A 19,875-nucleotide genomic window follows, 5' to 3' on the forward strand; every position below is an offset into this window, starting at 1 on the left:
ATCTCCAAACAACTTACTTATTGAAAGCATGCGGAGGTGTGTGTGAGTTAGAACACATGGGTCACCGGGTAGTTTACAAACCGAGAGCTGAAGTGGGGCCAGTGGGAAACAGCGACCATGGACGGGTTCCCAGGTAAGTGTGTGACCGCCTGGTAGGTGGAAAAGGGAAGGGCTCCAATCTAAATTACAAAATGAGTGACATTAGTACCCAAGTGGGTTGACTAGGGATAAGCACAAACTTCCAACCCAAATGAAAAGATGGGTGGAGGGGAAATACCTTTGTTGTCATGGGGAGACATGAAGCCCGGCAAATGAGGGTGTAATACAGGCAGGAAAGGATTGCAATCGATGGCCTGTTTTCCAACCAGCCTGACTAGCATCACGCTGGCACAACATGAGGGAGGAGGTCCAGATCAAGGTGGCCGAGGCCGCTCATTTGGGACTGGACGAAACTCCCTATTGGCTAGCCAGGATGACGTAACTCATCCCGACACACCAATGCCCACAGGCGTCGGATATGTAAGGCGGCTGCGTGGCACCGATACGCTGAGGAAAAACCCACCCATCTCCTCACACCCAAACTGAGTGACCAATGGAGGAGAGGGGAGGGCACCTGAGAGCATCGCAGCTCCCGGAAATGCAGGCAATGGCAGCCCCGTGGTCCCTCAGAACACACCACAGCAAATGCCGCAACGAAGCAAGTGAAAGGTAGTATGGAGGTAAAAAATAAATATATAAAATTTAAAAATTGCCCAAATGTGCAGGAACACAGTACCAAGGTGTAAACCAGAGCGGATAAAAAACAATCCAAAGAGAGTCGCAACCTAACCTAGAGTCCGTCATGCACCCTCCATCCCTGAGCAAGAAACAAAGGGGGTTTGCGGGACTTTAAATGAGAATTTTGTGAGTGCATGAAAGGACTCAAGGATATGATTACGTAATACAGATGTGTTTATTTGTATAAAACACCCAGCAGAGCATGCGATTTAAAGTACATATATAATAGTAGGCATACATAATAGTAAACATGTAAAAAGCATGATGCAAGAAACCATAACACATAGTAAAAGGCCTTTTTCCTCGCATTGCTAGAAAATCCTCTCACAAGTGGAAACATTAAAACTGAGGTGGGTCCTAAAGTAGAATCATGTTGCATCTGTGTACGTCCGACGCGTTTCATTTGATTAGAATGCGCCGAAACGTCCCTCCTGATTGGGGTACATTTTGGAGGTACAGCTGCAGGGATTTCTAAGCCCCGGACCCTTTAAGCGGCTATACCGGGGCTCAGAACGGGAGATCGCCACAATCCAGGTCAGCGGGACTGGGGGGGGGGGTGAGGAGGGGGTCCTGTTTAAGTTCACCTTACAGATTTTTCTGTAAAGGTGCACTTACCCTTTAAAGACTTACTCTAAGTTAAGCCACAGTAAAGCAGAAAGTAAGTATATAATTAAGGGGGGTCTTTACACGACCCTTACAGTTACAATGCAATTCAAGGCAAGAAGGGCCCTGCTGATGAAAGCTTACAATCTACAGGGATGGGGAAGTGATACAAAAATTAATAACTGTGTGGGGATGAGTTTTTTCAAGAAAATAAGATCCGGTTGCTACAGTATCTGAGCAGAGCCACTGTTTTTAATCATGGGGCCCCGTACAGCTTACTTGACAGCCCCCCTCCCCCCATGAAAATATTAAAATGATATCTTCACTAATAATACATGAAAATCATTATTAGTGGACACAAACATTGAATTCTGTCTGGAATCCAAAATTCTCCCCAAACAATATTGCACAATTCCCCCAACTCCCAGTTCAAATCCCCCCTCCCAGCACTAATCTTTGCCCCAAATCCCAGCTCAAATCCCATCCCATTCCCCTCCTAGCACAAATTCCTCACCCCCAAAAAAACAAACAAAATCGACCCATTAGCACATATCTTCTTTCTTCCTAAACCTTCTATCCTAGCACAAATCTTCTTCTCCAAATCCCTCATGTCAGCACAAATCCCTCCTATTAGCCCCTATTCCTTCACCCCCTCCTGGCACAAAATCCCCCCCATCTCCTCTCCTAGCAAAAATCTTCTTTCTCCAATCACCCTCCTAGGACAAATTCCCACAAATCCTCCCTCCTAGCATATTCCCCTCTTCCTTCCTCCCTACCCAAATCCCCCAACCCCCTCCTAGCACAAACGTACCCCCCTTCTAGCTTAAACTCCCCCCTGTCAGAAGAAGCCCTCGTTCCGGTCCGGTCGTTTCTCACGCATTCCCTGCGGAACGACGTTCCGGCGCATGCGCGTTCGCGGCTCGGCACTACGGCGCTCGCGCACGCGCATTGGTGCACACCCAACGTGATTCCCTGGGCGGCCTATAAAAGGCACTCAGAGAATCACACAAGTTGCTGGTTTGTCTCAGCTTCCTGTGTTACCTGAACTTGTGTCCTGTATCTCTGCTTGATTACCCATTGTGACCCGGATTTGCCCTTGGACTTCTCTTTGCCTCTCTCCTGGACTTGACCTCGACCTGTTTATCGGATTCCCACCTATCTCCTGTGTTTGACCCTCGGCTTGCTACCTGGACTGTCTCCTGTCTCCTAGCCTGACCCTATTGCTTGTACCTGGATTCTCTTCTCTTGTCTCCCTACCTTGCAGATCCTGCAGTGCCATAGCACCACCCCGGTGTTTGATCCCCAGCCTGGTTCTGGACTTCCCGCCTGTGGTCTTCAGCTGCACCTTACTTACTAAGTACCTGCACAGCGGCTCTTCTACGTCAAGGCTCCACAAGCAAGTCTTCCGCAGTCCATTGGGGAGCCTGTGCCTCTTCGTGCCGTTCTCCCCCTGTACCATCTCCAGGGGGCGAGCTGCGCTTAGTCGCAAGGGCAAAACCGCTCTCGGCATCTCGGCCTCGGTGAGTACAATTAGTGACAGTACAAACCAGCCATGTCAGAGGCTGACAGAGCGCGTTCCCCACTGGAGATCCTGTGTCAGCAGGTCTCGGCTCTCACTGAGGCTGTCCAGAAATTGCAAGACGGCTACGCCCAAATCGACGGCCGCTTTCAACAACTTTCCGGACCATCTCCAGCTTCTGCCGCTGCTTCTGTACCTCCCAGTGGAGGTTCCTCTTCTCAGTTACCAACCAATCCCACTGTGGTCATGGCCGCTCCAGAGCCCAGGGTTCCCACACCAGAGCGATTCTCCGGCAATCGTAAAAAGTTCAGGGCTTTTAAAAATGCTTGCTCCCTGTATTTGGCCCTGCAACCCAGGACCTTTTCATCGGATGTGGTAAAAGTTGGCTTCATCATTTCTCTCTTGGCAGATGAACCACAAGCCTGGGCTCATAGCCTAATGGAACAGAGGAATCCCATACTGAATTCTGTAGACACCTTCTTCGAAGGTATGGCGCAACTTTATGACGATCCCCAGCGCACGGCCACGGCCGAAGCCTTATTGCATAATCTAAGCCAAGGACGAAGACCAGTAGAGGACTACATTGTAGAGTTTCGTAAGTGCTCAGCTGATACTGGCTGAAATGAACCTGCCCTTAAATACCAGTTCCGTCAAGGCCTGTCTGAAGCATTGAAGGATGAGCTGGCCAGGATCGAGACCCCTGATTCCCTGGAAGACCTCATCCAAATCACCACGAAACTGGATCGTCGCATGCGTGAGCGACGTGCAGAGCGCTTCCAGACTCCTCGCCCTACCTGGATGATGCCTAAACCGACTCCTATCCATCCACCTTACACGGCTCCACCAGTCCCTACCACTTCCGAAGCTGAGCCCATGCAGCTTGGTCTAGTCCGTGCCCCACTCACTTCAGAGGAGAGATTACGTAGGCGCCAGGGCAATCTGTGCCTTTATTGTGGGGGTTCTGGACATTTCCTCCGTTCCTGTCCCGTGAGACCCAGTAAGTCCTACCTACGGTCTGCTATTAACCAACAAGTTTCCGGGTCTTCTCAACCTTATGTTACTCTTTTTGTTTCTTTACAGCTTCCGGAAAAGGAGGTTCGCCTACCCGCTATAGTTGACTCCGGAGCGTGTAGCTGTTTTTTGGATGCCTCACTAGCCGCAAGCTTGTGCGTTCCTTTAACCACTAAGAACCAAAGACTACAGATCCACCTAGCCGATGGGTCCCTGCCTCGTTCTGGACCTGTCACTCAGGAAACCAGACCCATCCTCACCACTACTGATACAGGCCACCAAGAATACCTGCGCTTTGATATCATCGCTTCTCCAATGTTCCCCATTATCTTGGGACTCCCATGGCTCCAAGCCCATGAACCACAGATTGATTGGAACAAGAAAGAAGTCTCTTTTTCTTCTCAATACTGCTCCAGACATTGCCTTCTCCCGTCTCCAGCCTCTGTTTCTACCATTGCAACCATATCCGATAATCTCCAACATGTACCCACAAGCTATCTGGAATTCAAAGATGTGTTTGATAAACAACAGGCTGACTGTCTACCACCCCATCGGCCTTATGACTGCCCCATAGATCTTTTGCCGGGCGCTGAAATCCCCTTCGGTCGCATCTTTCCTTTGTCTGAAACAGAATTAAAGACTCTCAAAACATACATTGATGAAAATCTTGAGAAAGGGTTCATTCGCTCCTCCTCATCACCGGCCGGAGCTGGTATTTTCTTTGTAGAGAAAAAAGATGGATCCCTCCGACCTTGCATTGATTACAGGGAATTAAATAAAATCACCGTCAAGAATCGGTACCCGCTTCCTCTCATCCCAGAACTATTTCAACGTTTCAGATCCACCCGCATCTTTTCCAAACTAGATTTGCGTGGCGCATACAATCTTATCCGAATCCGAGCGGGCGATGAATGGAAGACCGCCTTTAGATCCAGGTTTGGACACTATGAATACCTGGTAATGCCATTTGGACTTTGCAATGCCCCAGCCACGTTCCAACACCTTGTGAACGATATCTTTTGCGAATATCTTGACAACTTCCTAGTAGTCTACCTAGATGACATTCTCATCTTCTCAGCTACCATAGAGCTTCATCGGGCACATGTCAAACTGGTTCTTTCGATCCTCAGGAAACACAAACTATACCTTAAGGCAGAGAAATGCGAATTCGAAAAGACTACAGTGCAGTTTCTAGGATTCATAATCTCAATTGACGGCGTTGCAATGGACCCCCAGAAGGTCAAAGCAATCCAAGAGTGGCCAGCTCCTGTAGATAGAAAAGGGGTACAACGGTTCTTAGGTTTTTCAAATTTTTACCGAAGATTTATTGTAGGATTCTCGGCCATCGTAGCCCCCATCACTCAACTTACACGTCAGCATAATCGTTTTCATTGGTCTCTGGAGGCTCAGGAAGCATTCTTAAAATTAAAAGCACTGTTCTCCTCAGCACCAGTCCTACGACACCCGGATCCAGCCTTGCCTTTCATTCTGGAAGTCGATGCCTCGGAGACAGCTACTGGTGCCATCCTCTGCATCCCGTGGCTTTTGCATCCCGGAAACTAAGCATCCCTGAAAGAAATTATGATGTAGGCGATAGAGAATTATTGGCCATCAAATTCGCCTTGGAGGAGTGGAGGTATCTGCTTGAAGGGGCGTCCAATCCTATCTTGATATTTACTGACCACAAAAACCTGGAATACCTGCGAACAGCTAAACGGCTAAGACCCAGGCAAGCCCGATGGGCCCTCTTCTTTTCCCAGTTTAACTTCCATATTTCTTATAGACCCGGATCAAAGAATGGAAAAGCGGATGCACTTTCAAGGATGTTTCATGAAACTTCTCAGGTAACAGAGCCAAGTACCATCCTGTCTCCGCAGAATTTCCTCCTAGTTACTCAAGGGGACCTAATGTCCGCAATCAAATCCGCATCCGCTCAATGCTCTAAACACCACGTATCTTCTATGGAAAAACACAATGATCTGTTTTGGTCTCATGGAAAAATCTTTGTTCCGCTGGAATCTAGGCTCCTAACCTTACAGTCCTTTCACAACCACAAGCTAGCAGGCCATTTTCGGTCACAAAAGACCATGGAGCTGATCTCACGTTTCTTCTGGTGGCCAGGCTGGAGACAGGACTGCAAGAACTATGTGTCATCCTGCATCCCCTGCCAGCGCAGCAAGGGCTCAAATACGAAGTCGTGGGGCCTGCTTAAACCCTTGTCCATCCCTGAACGCCCGTGGGCAGAAATCTCCATGGACTTTATTGTAGATTTGCCTCCATCAGGGGGGTTCACGACTATCTTTGTCGTAATTGATCGACTTTCAAAGATGGCACACTTCCTGCCCATGGTGGGTACTCCCTCTGCCTCTGCTACTGCCAACATGTTTTTTAAGGAAATTGTCAGGCTTCATGGTACCCTGGTGAGCATCACCTCTGACAGAGGGGCTCAATTCACTTCAAAATTCTGGAAAGAATTATGCAAGACCTTGGAAATAAAGATTTGTCTATCCTCCGCTTATCATCCTCAAAGTAACGGCCAGACGGAGAGGACAAATCAAACCCTGGAGCAATACCTCCGATGCTTCTGTTCCGATTCCCAGGATGAATGGTCCTCCCTCTTGCCATACGCAGAATTTGCATATAATAACTCCATCCATTCCGCTACCAACCAGACACCCTTCTAGTCTAATTTTGGATTCCACCCTTCCTTTCTTCCAGTTTCCATTCCTGAATTATCGGTCCCTGCCGTGCAGGACCGAGTAAGTTCCATCCAGTCAAATTTCCAAAGGATCAAAGCAGCAATGCAAAAGGCTCAGGATGACTACCAAAAATACTACAACAGGGGAAGGAAAGAGAACCCGGCTTTTAAAGTAGGCGAAGAGGTATGGCTATCAACTATTCACCTCAGACTGCCAATTCCCTCTCGGAAACTGGGGCCAAAGTTTATAGGTCCTTTCAAAATAAAAAGGGTAATCAACCCAGTAGCCTTTGAACTAGCTTTACCTGATGCGTACAAGGTGCATCCAGTCTTCCATGCATCTCTCTTAAAACCTATTGTTCCCAGCCCTTTTTCGGACAGAGAGAGACCTCCACCACCACCGGTCCTAATCGACGGAGAAGACGAGTTTGAGGTGGAAAAAATCCTAAATTGCAGAAAAAATGGTAGACAACTTCAGTACTTGATTAAATGGAAGGGGTATCCTCCTGAGGATAACTCCTGGGAACCAGCCAGGAATCTACATGCTCCACAGCTTCTCCAGGCATTTCACCGGGAACATCCAGAACTAATGTCAACCTTGGGTGTCCAGAGGCCACCCCTCAGGGGGGGGCACTGTCAGAAGAAGCCCTCGTTCCGGTCCGGCCGTTTCTCACGCATTCCCTGCGGAACGACGTTCCGGCACATGCGCGTTCGCGGCTCGGCGCTACGGCGCTCGCGCACGCGCATTGGTGCACACCCAACGTGATTCCCTGGGCGGCCTATAAAAGGCACTCAGAGAATCACACAAGTTGCTGGTTTGTCTCAGCTTCCTGTGTTACCTGAACTTGTGTCCTGTATCTCTGCTTGATTACCCGTTGTGACCCGGATATGCCCTTGGACTTCTCTTTGCCTCTCTCCTGGACTTGACCTCGGCCTGTTTATCGGATTCCCACCTATCTGATGTGTTTGACCCTCGGCTGTCTCCTGTCTCCTAGCCTGACCCTATTGCTTGTACCTGGATTCTCTTCTCTTGTCTCCCTACCTTGCAGATCCTGCAGTGCCATAGCACCACCCCGGTGTTTGATCCCCAGCCTGGTTCTGGACTTCCCGCCTGTGGTCTTCAGCTGCACCTTACTTACTAAGTACCTGCACAGCGGCTCTTCTACGTCAAGGCTCCACAAGCAAGTCTTCCGCAGTCCATTGGGGAGCCTGTGCCTCTTCATGCCGTTCTCCCACTGTACCATCTCCAGGGGGCGATCTGCGCTTAGTCGCAAGGGCAAAACCGCTCTCGGCATCTCGGCCTCGGTGAGTACAATTAGTGACACCCCCCCACCCTCCTCCTAGCACAAACACCCCCCCTCATTCTTCCTTCTAGCACATATCACCCTTCACCAAATCTCCATTACACTTCCCAGCACAGATATTCACCCAGTCAGTGCAAAGCTAGGAGGAGATGCGCTGTGTTGTGCTCTTGCCTCATGTCAGAAGAGAGCTCATCTACACATTAGATGAGAAAGGCTTGCTCTTAGATAGCACTGAACTGTACACACACACCACCCCTATCTCCTCCCGGCAGCAGAAAATAAGGATGGGGGAGGTGTGTGTGTGTACAGCATACCTTTCAACCGTACCGAATTCGCCGAGACCATCCCGGGATTTGATGTAAGTCCCGGCATCCTGGCGAATCAAAGCAACGTCCCAGAGTGGAGCCCAATGCAAGGACAAGTCACGGCACTTGGCTCCATTAACTTCCCTGACAGGGATGCGCTGGTGCAGGCACCAGCAGGGATTTTTTTCAGCTGGCGCTGCTCACTTCTTCCTGCCAGAGCAGGCACCTTCATAAGCCTGTGATCAATCAGGAATGTCGGCGCTGGCGGCTCCACCCCCTGTGCCGGGACTCTGCAACCCAGGGGCGTACTGACCACATCGGGCACTGGGCCAGTAGGGAGAGTGTGTAGGGAGAGTGTAGTGGCAGCCTATACGGGGAGTGGGACAGTGAATGCCAACAGGTGTGGGCAGGACGACCACACCCGGCTCAAGGATGGCGCGGGCAAGGTGAGCAGCGAGGGCAGCAAGAAATGAATGGCCCTGGAGAGAGAAGAGCTCTGAGGACCTCCCAGGACTGGAGAAGAGGCTGACCGGAGCCGGAGAACAAGTGGGAGGTGTAGGCAGCCAGGGACAGCTGTATCTCACAGCAAACAGATCCTCTGGAAGGAGCAGAGAACCTCCGTAACCTCCTGTCCTCACCCAGCTACAAGAAAGGTCCCTGACCACTGCTAGCATGGAAGGTACTGTACCAGGCATCACACACATCTTCCCACAGACAGGTTTTGTTTAACCACTGCCCCTCACACTGGCAAGAGTTTGGCCACACATTTTGCCGATACGTTTGCCACAAGTCGTCCATTACCTCAAGTGTCTCTTATTCAAAAGTTCAAAAGTTGGGCGGTATGGTACAGTCCAATGCAATCTAAAGCCCCATACACACGATAGGACTTTGTACAAACTTTCCCTTGGATTTTTGTACAAAGGGCGTTGCCCAAAAGTTTGTCTTGCATACAGACGACAGGACTTTTCCAGCCAACTTTCACCATATCACGTGGTTTTTTTCAGCTCTTTACCACCACCCTTTGGTCAACTTCTGTATTGTTGTCTGATATTGTGTCAATCTCGCCACTTTTATTGGCGAGATTGACATCTTGTGAGCCCGGCACTGTGTTTGGTATGAATCCCGAGGGGGAACGCCGCGCCAAATTTTAAATAAAAAACCGGCATGGGTTCCCCTCCAGGGGCATACCAGGCCCTTAGGTCTGGTATGGATATTAAGGGGAACCCCCTACGCCGAAAAAAACAGCGTGGGGGTCCCCCCCAAATCCATACCAGACCCTTATCCGAGCACGCAGCCCGGCCGGTCAGGAAAGGGGGTGGGGACGAGCGAGCGCCCCCCCCTCCTGAGCCATACCAGGCCGCATGCCCTCAACATGGGGGGGTGGGTGCTTTGGAGGAGGGGGGCGCCCTGCGGGCCCCCCCACCCCAAAGCACCTTGGCCGTTGGTTGTCAGGGTCTGTGGGCGAGGGGCTTATCGGAATCCAGGAGCCCCCTTCAATAAGGGGGCCCCCAGATCCCGGCCCCCCACCCTATGTGAATGAGTATGGGGTACAGCGTACCCCTACCCATTCACCTAGGGAAAAAAGTGTCAATAAATAAAACACACTACACAGGTTTTTAAATTAATTTATTAGGCAGCTCCGGGGTCTTCTTCCGACTTCGGGGGTCTTCTTCCGACTTCAGGGGTCCTCTTCCAAATTCGGGGGTCCTCTTCCGACTTCGGGGATCTCTCCGGCGTCTTCTCCCGGTGTCCGGATCTTCTGCCGGCTCCACCGCTATCTTCTGCCGCTCTTTTGCAAGCGGTGGCCCGGACTTCTGGATCGTCTTCTTCCCTCTTCTCTTCCAGAGATGTTGACAGGACGCTCTCTCCAGCTGGAATGCTCTCTGATTCCGATAAGTCCCTCGCCCGTAGACCCCGACAACCAACGGCCAGGGTTGTCGGGAAGAGGCCCTTGTCCTCATCAACATGGGGACAAGGTGCTTTGGGGTGGGGGGCCCGCAGGGCGACCCCCTTCCCCAAAGCACCCACCCCCCCATGTTGAGGGCATGCGGCCTGGTACGGCTCAGGAGGGGGGGCGCTCGCTCGTCCCCACCCCCCTTTCCTGACCGGCCGGGCTGCGTGCTCAGATAAGGGTCTGGTATGGATTTGGGGGGGACCCCACGCCGATTTTTCGGCGTAGGGGGTTCCCCTTAAAATCCATACCAGACCGATGGGCCTGGTATTCCCCCAGAGGGGAATTCCCTCTCATGCCTGCCGCAGTAGGAAAATGTGTTTTTCCTATTGCAGCCAGCACGAGATGTACAGTACACTGTCGCCGAGAACCAGCGCGATGGGATCGCGCTGGAAATATTCTTGCGGCTGCGTGCTGTAGTTTGTACAAAAGTCAGACGGCTTTGTGTACACACGATCGGACTTTGCTCCATCGGACTTTTGTTGCCGGAAAGTTTGTCCGTTCGCACAGCCAACAAAGGTCCGATGGAAACAGAAAAAGTTTGTCCGATGGAGCGTACACACGGTCGGATGTTGCTCCAAAACAGCTAATTTGCATGTTTGTTGTCAAAAAGTCCGATCGTGTGTACGGCCCTTAAGAGTGATCCTGTCTCATGTACTGTATAGATGAGCGCTCTTCTGATACGAGGCGAGAACACAACACAGCGCATCTCCTCCTGGCTGTTTATTCTCTGCCTCTTCTTCTCTCAGTGCTCCAGCCTCCCGTCTCCTTGTCCCGGTCCTAAGTGCAGGCTGGGGTGGTCGGGGGAAGGCGCTCAGAGGGCGTCGGCCAGACACAACATCCAAAGTAGCCCTGGGGGGCAGAACTAAAATCGGGCACAGCCCACCCCACCACCCCCCTAAATTCGGCCATGTGTGTCTCTCACCCATCAGCTGAAAGCCGGTGGGAGGGAGAGGGGGAGAAACCGTCTTTCAGATGCTGCAGAGAGCAACACAGGACATTGTTCTGTCATCGTTCAATTCTCTGCTCCACCGATCCTCCTGCTGTCCGGGCTCCCCCTGTGTGCCCCCTACAGGAGGTACCCCCCTATCAACAACTATATATGAGGACTACAAAACATCTCCCTCTATGTCATGGAGAAGAGGCGATGTAGAGGTGTTCTGTAGTCCCATTCTAGAATAACAACAGTGCTACTCCATTAACTGTGGTGAGTAAACCTGTAGTACACCTTAGGTTTATTTATATGTGTATGTTTGTATATTTCAACAGCAACATCTATAAGTGCAGTATCAAATGGTGTACAATGCAAAACATGTATATCTTTGGACAACAGCTTCTGTGAGACTAACACCACCATGAACTGCACCGGACAAAATACCCAGTGTGTGAGCTATGCACGGACAGCCACATATGGTAATTTCATATAACACCTTACCTATTGCATGATGCAAATGTGTCTTTTCCTAGTATATTGACCTCAGACATCACTCAGCCCCTACCTTCCCATGTGACAGTGTTGGTGCTTGGTGATTGGCCCAGTGCTGTCACATAGAGGTGGGCAGAGTCCTGAACCTTGTGTAAGCTCCAACCAGAATTAACTTCAAGCTTACACAGGACCACAGGAGAACTTGACCGTTGAGCGTTTCCTAAGCAGAACAAATGATATACACTATATTACCAAAAGTATTGGGACACCTGCCTTTACACGCACATGAACTTTAATGGCATCCCAGTCTTAGTCCGTAGGGTTCAATATTCAGTTGGCCCACCCTTTGCAGCTATAACAGCTTTAACTCTTCTGAGAAGGCTGTCCACAAGGTTTAGGAGTGTGTCTATGGGAATGTTTGGTCAGGGGCTGATGTTAGATGAGAAGGCCTGGCTTGCAGTCTCTGCTCCAATTCATCCCAAAGGTGTTCTATCGGGTTGAGGTCAGGACTCTGTGCAGGCCAGTCAAGTTCCTCCACAACAAACTCGCTCATCCGTGTCTTCATGGACCTCGCTTTGTGCACTGGTCCAAATCATTTGGTGGAGGTGGGATTATGGTGCGGGGTTGTTTTTCAGGGGTGGGGCTTGGCCCCTTAGTTCCAGTGAAAGGAACTCTAATGCCCTGTACACACGGTCGGACATTGATCGGACATTCCGACAACAAAATCCTAGGATTTTTTCCGACGAATGTTGGCTCAAACTTGTCTTGCATACACATGGTCACACAAAGTTGTCGGAAAATCCGATCATTCTGAAAGCGGTGACGTAAAACACGTACATCGGGACTATAAACGGGGCAGTAGCCAATAGCTTTCATCTCTTTATTTATTCCTAGCATGCGTGGCACTTTGTGCGTCGGATTTGTGTACACACGATTGGAATTTCCGACCAAGGATTATGTTGTCGGAAAAATTTTATAGCCTGCTCTCAAACTTTGTGTGTCGGAAAATCCGATGGAAAATGTGTGATGGAGCCAACACACGGTCGGAATTTCTGACAACAAGGTCCTATCACACATTTTCCTTCGGAAAATCCGACCGTGTGTACAGGGCATTAAGGCGTCAGCATACCAAGATATTTTGGACAATTTCATACTCCCAACTTTGTGGGAACAGTTTGGGGATGGCCCCTTCCTGTTTCAACATGGCTGCACACCAGTGGACAAAGCAAGGTCCATAAAGACATGGATGAGCAAGTTTGGGGTGGAGAAATTTGACTGACCTCAACCCAATTAAACACCTTTGAGATGAATTTGAGCGAAGACTGTGAGCCAGGCCTTCTCATCTAACATCTGTGCCTGACCTCACAAATTTGCTTCTGGAAGAATGATCAAACATTCCCATAGACACACTCCTAAACCTTGTGGAAGGCCTTCCCAGAAGAGTTGAAGCTGTTATAGCTGCAAAGGGTGGGCCAACTCAATATTGAACCCCACAGAGGTGGCTCTAGGCTTTGTGAGGCCTTAGGCAAAACTTACACATGAGGCCCCACGGACTGGGAGGCTCCGTGATGAGGCCGCTATTCCTCAGGCTGCGGGCAGTATCTGATTTGTCCGTCAGCTCCTAAGCCACAGAGTCCCAGTGGGGGTAGGCGGAGCCGCCGGCGTCAACTTCAGTGATTGAGAACAGGCAAATTAGGCGGCCGCGAGGCCCCTGTGAGTGCGAGGCCTTAGGCGACCGCCTAATTTGCCTAATTAGAGAGCCGCCTCTGGAACCCCATGTCCGTGTAAAGGCAGAGGTCCCAATACTTTTGACAATATAGTGTATATTCGGCTCAACCCCAGCTGTTACAGCCTCCACTCCTTCTAGGAAGATTTTCCACACAATTTTGGAGTGTGCCAGTGGATATCCATCCATCCCCATACCATCCTGGCTCCATCCACCCCACCCCAATCCCGGCTCCATCTATCCCCTGATCCAATCCCAGCTCCATCCATCCCCCCATACCATCCCAGCTCCATCCACCCCACCCCCATCCCATCCCGGCTCTATCCATCCCACCCCAATCCCATCCTGGCTCCATCCATCCCCCGATCCAATCCCAGCTCCATCCATCCTCCGATCCAATCCTGGCTCCATCCACCCCACCCCAATCCCACCCCGGCTCCATCCATCCCACCCCAATCCCATCCCGGGTCCATCCATCCCCCGATCCAATCCCAGCTCTATCCATCCCCCCATACCATCCCGGCTCCATCCACCCCACCCCAATCCCATCCCAGGTCCATCCATCCCCCGATCCAATCCCAGCTCCATCCATCCCCCCATACCATCCTGGCTCCATCCACCCCAATCCCATCCCAGCTCCATCCATCCCATCCCGGCTCTATCCATCCCCCGATCTAATCCCAGCTCCATCCATCCCCCATACCATCCCAGCTCCATTCACCCCAATCCCATCCCGGCTCCATCCATTCCCCTGATCCAATATGATTCCCATCCCATCCCCCCATACCATGCCAACTCCATCCACCCCCCATACCATCCCAGCTCCATCCACCCCACCCAATCCAATCCTGGCTCCATCCATCCTCCCGATCCTATCCCGGCTCCATCCATTCCCCCAATCCCATCCTGGCTCCATCCATTTCCCCTGATCCCATCCCGGCTCCATCCACCCCCCAATCCAATCCTAGCTCCATCCATTCCCCTGATCTCATCCCGGCTCCATCCATTCCCCCAATCCCATCCATTCCCCCCAACCCATCCTGGCTCCATCCATCCCCCCAAACCATCCCGGCTCCATCCATCCCCCGAACCCATCCTGGCTCCATCCATCCCCTGATTCCATCCCGGCTCCCTCCATCCCCCCATTCCATCCCAGCTCCCTCCATCCCCTCGATCCCATCCTGGATTCCTCCATCCCCCCAATCCTTTCCCGGCTCCATCTACCACCCCGATCCCATCCCAGCTCTATCCATCCACCGATCCCATTCTGGCTTCATCCATTCCCCCAATCCCATTTCAGCTCTATCCCCCCAGAACATATCTTCTCCCCTCCCAAAGCCCCCCTAGCACATATCCTCCCCCCAATCAAACAGATGCTGTCTGCCACAAAGGGGGTGGCATCCATTTGATGGGCACAGTGGCTGCATTTGATGGAACAGTGGCTGCACTTCATGGGCACAGTGGCTGCATTTGATGGGCACAGTGCCTGAATTTGATGGGCACAGTGGCTGCTTTTGATGGGCACAGTGGCTGCTTTTGATGGGCACAGTGGCTGCATTTGATGGGCACAATGGCTGCATTTGATGGGCACAGTGGCTGCATTTGATGGGCACAGTGGCTGCACTTGATGGAACAGTGACTGCATTTTATGGGCACAGTGGCTGCAATTGATGGCACAGTGGCTGCATTTGAGGGCACTGTGGCTGCATTTAATGGGGACAGTGGCTGCATTTGATGGCACAGTGGGTGCACTTGATGGAACAGTGGCTGCATTTGATGGGCACAGTGGGAGCACTTCATGGGCACAGTGGGTGCACTTCATGGGCACAGTGGTTGCATTTCTAGCCTTGGGCTAGCCCAAGGCATTTCTAGCCTTTCTAGCCTTGGGCTAGCCCAAGGCACTCTAGCCTTGGGCTACGTTTCCATTAGTGCAACTCCAAAGCTGTGCGATTTAGAGTGCGACTTTGAGTGCAGCTTTGATCCAACTTTACACTCTGGATCAAAATTGTATCAAAAGGTTTCATCAAAGTAGTGCAAGCCCCTTCTCAAAGTCGCTGATTTTCAAAGGTGCATAGATGGGAACGTGTGCCAATGAAATCAATGGGCTGTGACTTGTGATGCGACTTTATGTGTCAAAAGTCACATGACAAGTCGCACTAGTGGAAACTCTTAAACTCATTACTCACATGTAGCTCCCTCAGCTAGGCATGTGCCACACCATGCACACAGTGCCCATCACAGTGCCATGCAGGAACAACCACGTGGTTGTACACTGTAGAAAATCTGCAGCATGTTGCATTGTAATCTATCTTACAGTTTCTAACAAACAGAATATACTTCCAATGCCTGCCCTCCCCTCTCTCAGGAGAAACTGCTGGCCAAAACAAGGTTATGAAGACAGGAGGAGATCTGTGAAGGATAGGAGAGATGTGGGCAGGGCTGGGTAGGTCTAGGCATGTCTGTCCATAAAGGAGAGGCAAGATGGGGGCGGGGCAGGGCTGGGCAAGACAGGAGCGGTTAGAATTTTTAAACTCTCCAGTATCTTCCCGACTATCGAAGTTAAACAAACAGGTCTATAGTTACTTGGTAAAGACTTTGATCCCTTTTTAAATATGGGCACCACATTGGCCCTACACCAATCCAGTGGTACTATTCCAACCATTAACGAGTCCCTAAAAATTTTAATAATATGACTTTGAAATGACAGAGCTCAATTATTTTAGAATCCGTGGTTGGATGCCACCTGGTCCTGGTGCTTTATCCACCTTGATTCTGCCTAAATATTTCTGGATCATATCACTTTTGAGCCATTGTGGATAATTTGGGGATGTGTCAATACCAGTAATCACCTTTAGTACCATAGAGGGATATTCTATTAAATTAAATCCATGTTTATTTGTCAGCACATCATCTCCTCAGTGTCACAGTGTATTTTGTATGTAGCATTTTAGGTGTCACTTCCTCTTTAAAGCCTGTCTGCTGACGTCACATGACATCCTCCAATTTCAGAAGGCGGCTTCCTTTTTTGGGGAAACGCGCCAGGTGGAGAACACATGTGACGTCATCACAGCTGGTGGGACGGGTGAAACATCAGCCAGTTCGTTTGCTCTGCTTGTGTCTTTGCGTCTCATTGTAAGTGCATTTTCGTTTATTCTAAAAAAAACATTTTAGCCGATTCACACTATGAGGCTTCTCCCCGTTCATGTTCCACATATGCTCCTGTGTTGAGCGGCGCTCAATAGAATGGGTTACTGTGAAGATACATTCATGTGGAGTCTTTTTGAATGTGGATCACTTCCGTGGAGTTTGATTACATGCTGTGTTTGATCTATGTAATGGGGATCTATCACATCTGGTAAGAGGCCATCTGTTCACATTTGATGAGCTCCTTTGTCAGCACTGGAGCACCTTTAAAGTGATTTCAATTGTGAAGCACTGAGCACTTTATCACAGTAATTTTTGTGATGGACTATTTTCAGTTTATTGATTAAGATTTATTTGTATGAGTTTTTTATGAGATATACATATTGTTTGTTTGCACTTAACACAAAAGCACTTTATTTTTTGCATGTTACTATAGTGTGTTCAGTGAATTCCAATACTGTTCATATGGTTTTTATATCATTCAAATGATTTAAAGGAACAGCACACCTGTCTTGCATTTGAAGGGGGGATAGTCTATGTAAGGGTAAGTCAATGAGAAGGGAGTTGCAGTAGTTGAGGTGGGAGATGAACAGGGAGTGAACTAGGGGCTTTGTTGTGTCATTGATCAGGAAAGGGGTGTATTTTGGAGATGTTGCGGAGGTTGAGGCGGCAAGATTTGGACAGTGATAGGACGTAGGGCCGAAAGGATAGTTCAGAGTCCAGGATTATGTCTAGAACCCTGGTATGCGGGGACGGAATGATAGTTGTACTATCAATCTTGACAGAGAGATCAGGGGAAGGGGCACGTGGGGGAGGAAATATTATGAGCTCGGTTTTGGATAGATTGAATTTGAGAAAGTGGTGTGACATCCAGGCTGATATGTCTGTTAGTAAATTAGTTATACGTGAGGAGACTGAAGGAGTGAGCTGGAGTGGGTGTCGTCGGCATAGAGATGGTATTGGAAGCCATTGGAGGCTATAAGCTGTTCCAGGAAGGAGGTTTAGATCGAGAATAGGAGAGGTCCAAGAACATAACCTTTCAGGACCCCAACAGAGAAAGGAAGAGGAGAGGAGGATCTTCTGGTAGCCTTTAAAGTGGACCTCTCTACTTTAAAGTCTAATGCCGCGTACACACGAGCGGACTTTCTATCCTACTTGGTCCGGCACACTTTCCGACGGACTTTGTCCGCCAGGTGCGCCGGACTTTAAAACGAACGGACTTGCCCACACACGCCGGGATTTTCCGGCGGGCTAAGTCCGCCCGTCTTTCCGACGGACTTTCGCCGGAGTTCCGGCGGACTTTCAGAATGAACGGACTTGCCCACACACGGACAAGTCCGTTCATTTTGAACGTGACTCAGGTGCGACGGGACTAGAAAAGGATGTCAATCTTGCCGCTTTTATCGGCTAGATTGACACCTTGCGAGCCCCGTCGCGGGGCATACCAGGCCCTTAGGTCTGGTATGGATTATAAAGGGGAACCCCGCTACGCCGAAAAAACGGCGTGGGGTCCCCCTAAAATCCATACCAGACCCCGATCCGAGCACGCAGCCTGGCCGGTCAGGAAAGGGGGTGGGGACGAGCGAGCGCCCCCCCCCCTCCTGAACCGTACCAGGCCGCATGCCCTCAACATGGGGGGTGGGTGCTTTGGGGGAGGGGGGCGCCCTGCGCCCCCCCCCCCCCAAAGCACCTTGTCCCCATGTTGATGAGGACAAGGGCCTCTTCCCGACAACCCTGGCCGTTGGTTGTCGGGGTCTGCGGGCGGGGGCTTATCGGAATCTGGGAGCCCCCTTTAATAAGGGGGCCCCCAGATCCCGGCCCCCCACCCTATGTAAATGAGTATGGGGTACATGGTACCCCTACCCATTTACCTAGGAAAAAAGTGTAAGTAATAAAACACACTACACAGGTTTTTAAAATATTTTATTAAACAGCTCCGGGGGGGGGATCTTCCTCCGGCTTCGGGGGTCTTCTTCCGGCTTCGGGGGTCCCTCCGCTTCATCTTCTCCCGGCGTCCGGTTGGTTCTTCTCCGCTCTCCGGCCTCTTCTCCCGGTGTCGCAGGTCTTCGGCCGGCCCCTCCGCTCTCTTCATGTAGCTCTATTGCGAGCGGAGGTCCGGACTTCTGGGCTTCTTGGCTTCTTGGCTTCTTGGCTTGGCTTCTCTTCTCTTCCCCCAGATGTTGACACGACGCTCTCTCCGGCTGGACTGGTTTCTGAGGGCTGCGTTGTGACTTATATAGGCGGAGACCCCGCCCCATATGATGTCACAGTCCCTGGGCATGCTGGGACTGTGACGTTTTAGGGGGCGTGGTCGGGGGGCGTGGTCGACCACGTCCCCTAAAACGTCACAGTCCCAGCATGCCCAGGGACTGTGACATCATATGGGGGCGGGGTCTCCGCCTATATAAGTCACAACGCAGCCCTCAGAAACCAGTCCAGCCGGAGAGAGCGTCGTGTCAACATCTGGGGGAAGAGAAGAGAAGCCAAGCCAAGAAGCCAAGAAGCCAAGAAGCCAAGAAGCCCAGAAGTCCGGACCTCCGCTCGCAATAGAGCTACATGAAGAGAGCGGAGGGGCCGGCCGAAGACCTGCGACACCGGGAGAAGAGGCCGGAGAGCGGAGAAGAACCAACCGGACGCCGGGAGAAGATGAAGCGGAGGGACCCCCGAAGCCGGAAGAAGACCCCCGAAGCCGGAGGAAGATCCCCCCCCCGGAGCTGTTTAATAAAATATTTTAAAAACCTGTGTAGTGTGTTTTATTACTTACACTTTTTTCCTAGGTAAATGGGTAGGGGTACCATGTACCCCATACTCATTTACATAGGGTGGGGGGCCGGGATCTGGGGGCCCCCTTATTAAAGGGGGCTCCCAGATTCCGATAAGCCCCCGCCCGCAGACCCCGACAACCAACGGCCAGGGTTGTCGGGAAGAGGCCCTTGTCCTCATCAACATGGGGACAAGGTGCTTTGGGGGGGGGGGGCGCAGGGCGCCCCCCTCCCCCAAAGCACCCACCCCCCATGTTGAGGGCATGCGGCCTGGTACGGTTCAGGAGGGGGGGGGGCGCTCGCTCGTCCCCACCCCCTTTCCTGACCGGCCAGGCTGCGTGCTCGGATCGGGGTCTGGTATGGATTTTAGGGGGACCCCACGCCGTTTTTTCGGCGTAGCGGGGTTCCCCTTTATAATCCATACCAGACCTAAGGGCCTGGTATGCCCCGCGCTCGCCGCAATAGGAAGATTTGTTTTTCCTATTGCAGCGAGCGCGAGATGCAATACCATCCCCTCGTGTCGTATTTGGTCTGTCGGACCAGCCTACACACGAGCGGGCTTTCCGTCGGACCAGCACACACACGAGCGGACTTTCCGCCCGAAACTGAGTCCGACGGAAAGATTTCAAACATGTTTGAAATCTAGGTC

At 51.1% G+C, this 19,875-nt stretch overlaps 1 protein-coding gene across 1 annotated transcript in view; it reads left to right on the forward strand.

Annotated features, from left to right (window-relative positions):
- The window catches only part of LOC141110421 (uncharacterized), a 366,841-nt gene that overhangs the window by 103,675 nt on the left and 243,291 nt on the right, over positions 1–19,875 (forward strand). Inside the window, exon 8 of the mRNA XM_073601766.1 lies at positions 11,438–11,581. Coding sequence (XP_073457867.1) covers positions 11,438–11,581 — 144 coding nt within the window. The remainder of the gene's footprint in view (positions 1–11,437; positions 11,582–19,875) is intronic.

This window comes from Aquarana catesbeiana, linkage group LG10, assembly GCF_042186555.1.
Source record: "Aquarana catesbeiana isolate 2022-GZ linkage group LG10, ASM4218655v1, whole genome shotgun sequence".
Taxonomy (NCBI): Eukaryota; Metazoa; Chordata; class Amphibia; order Anura; family Ranidae; genus Aquarana; species Aquarana catesbeiana.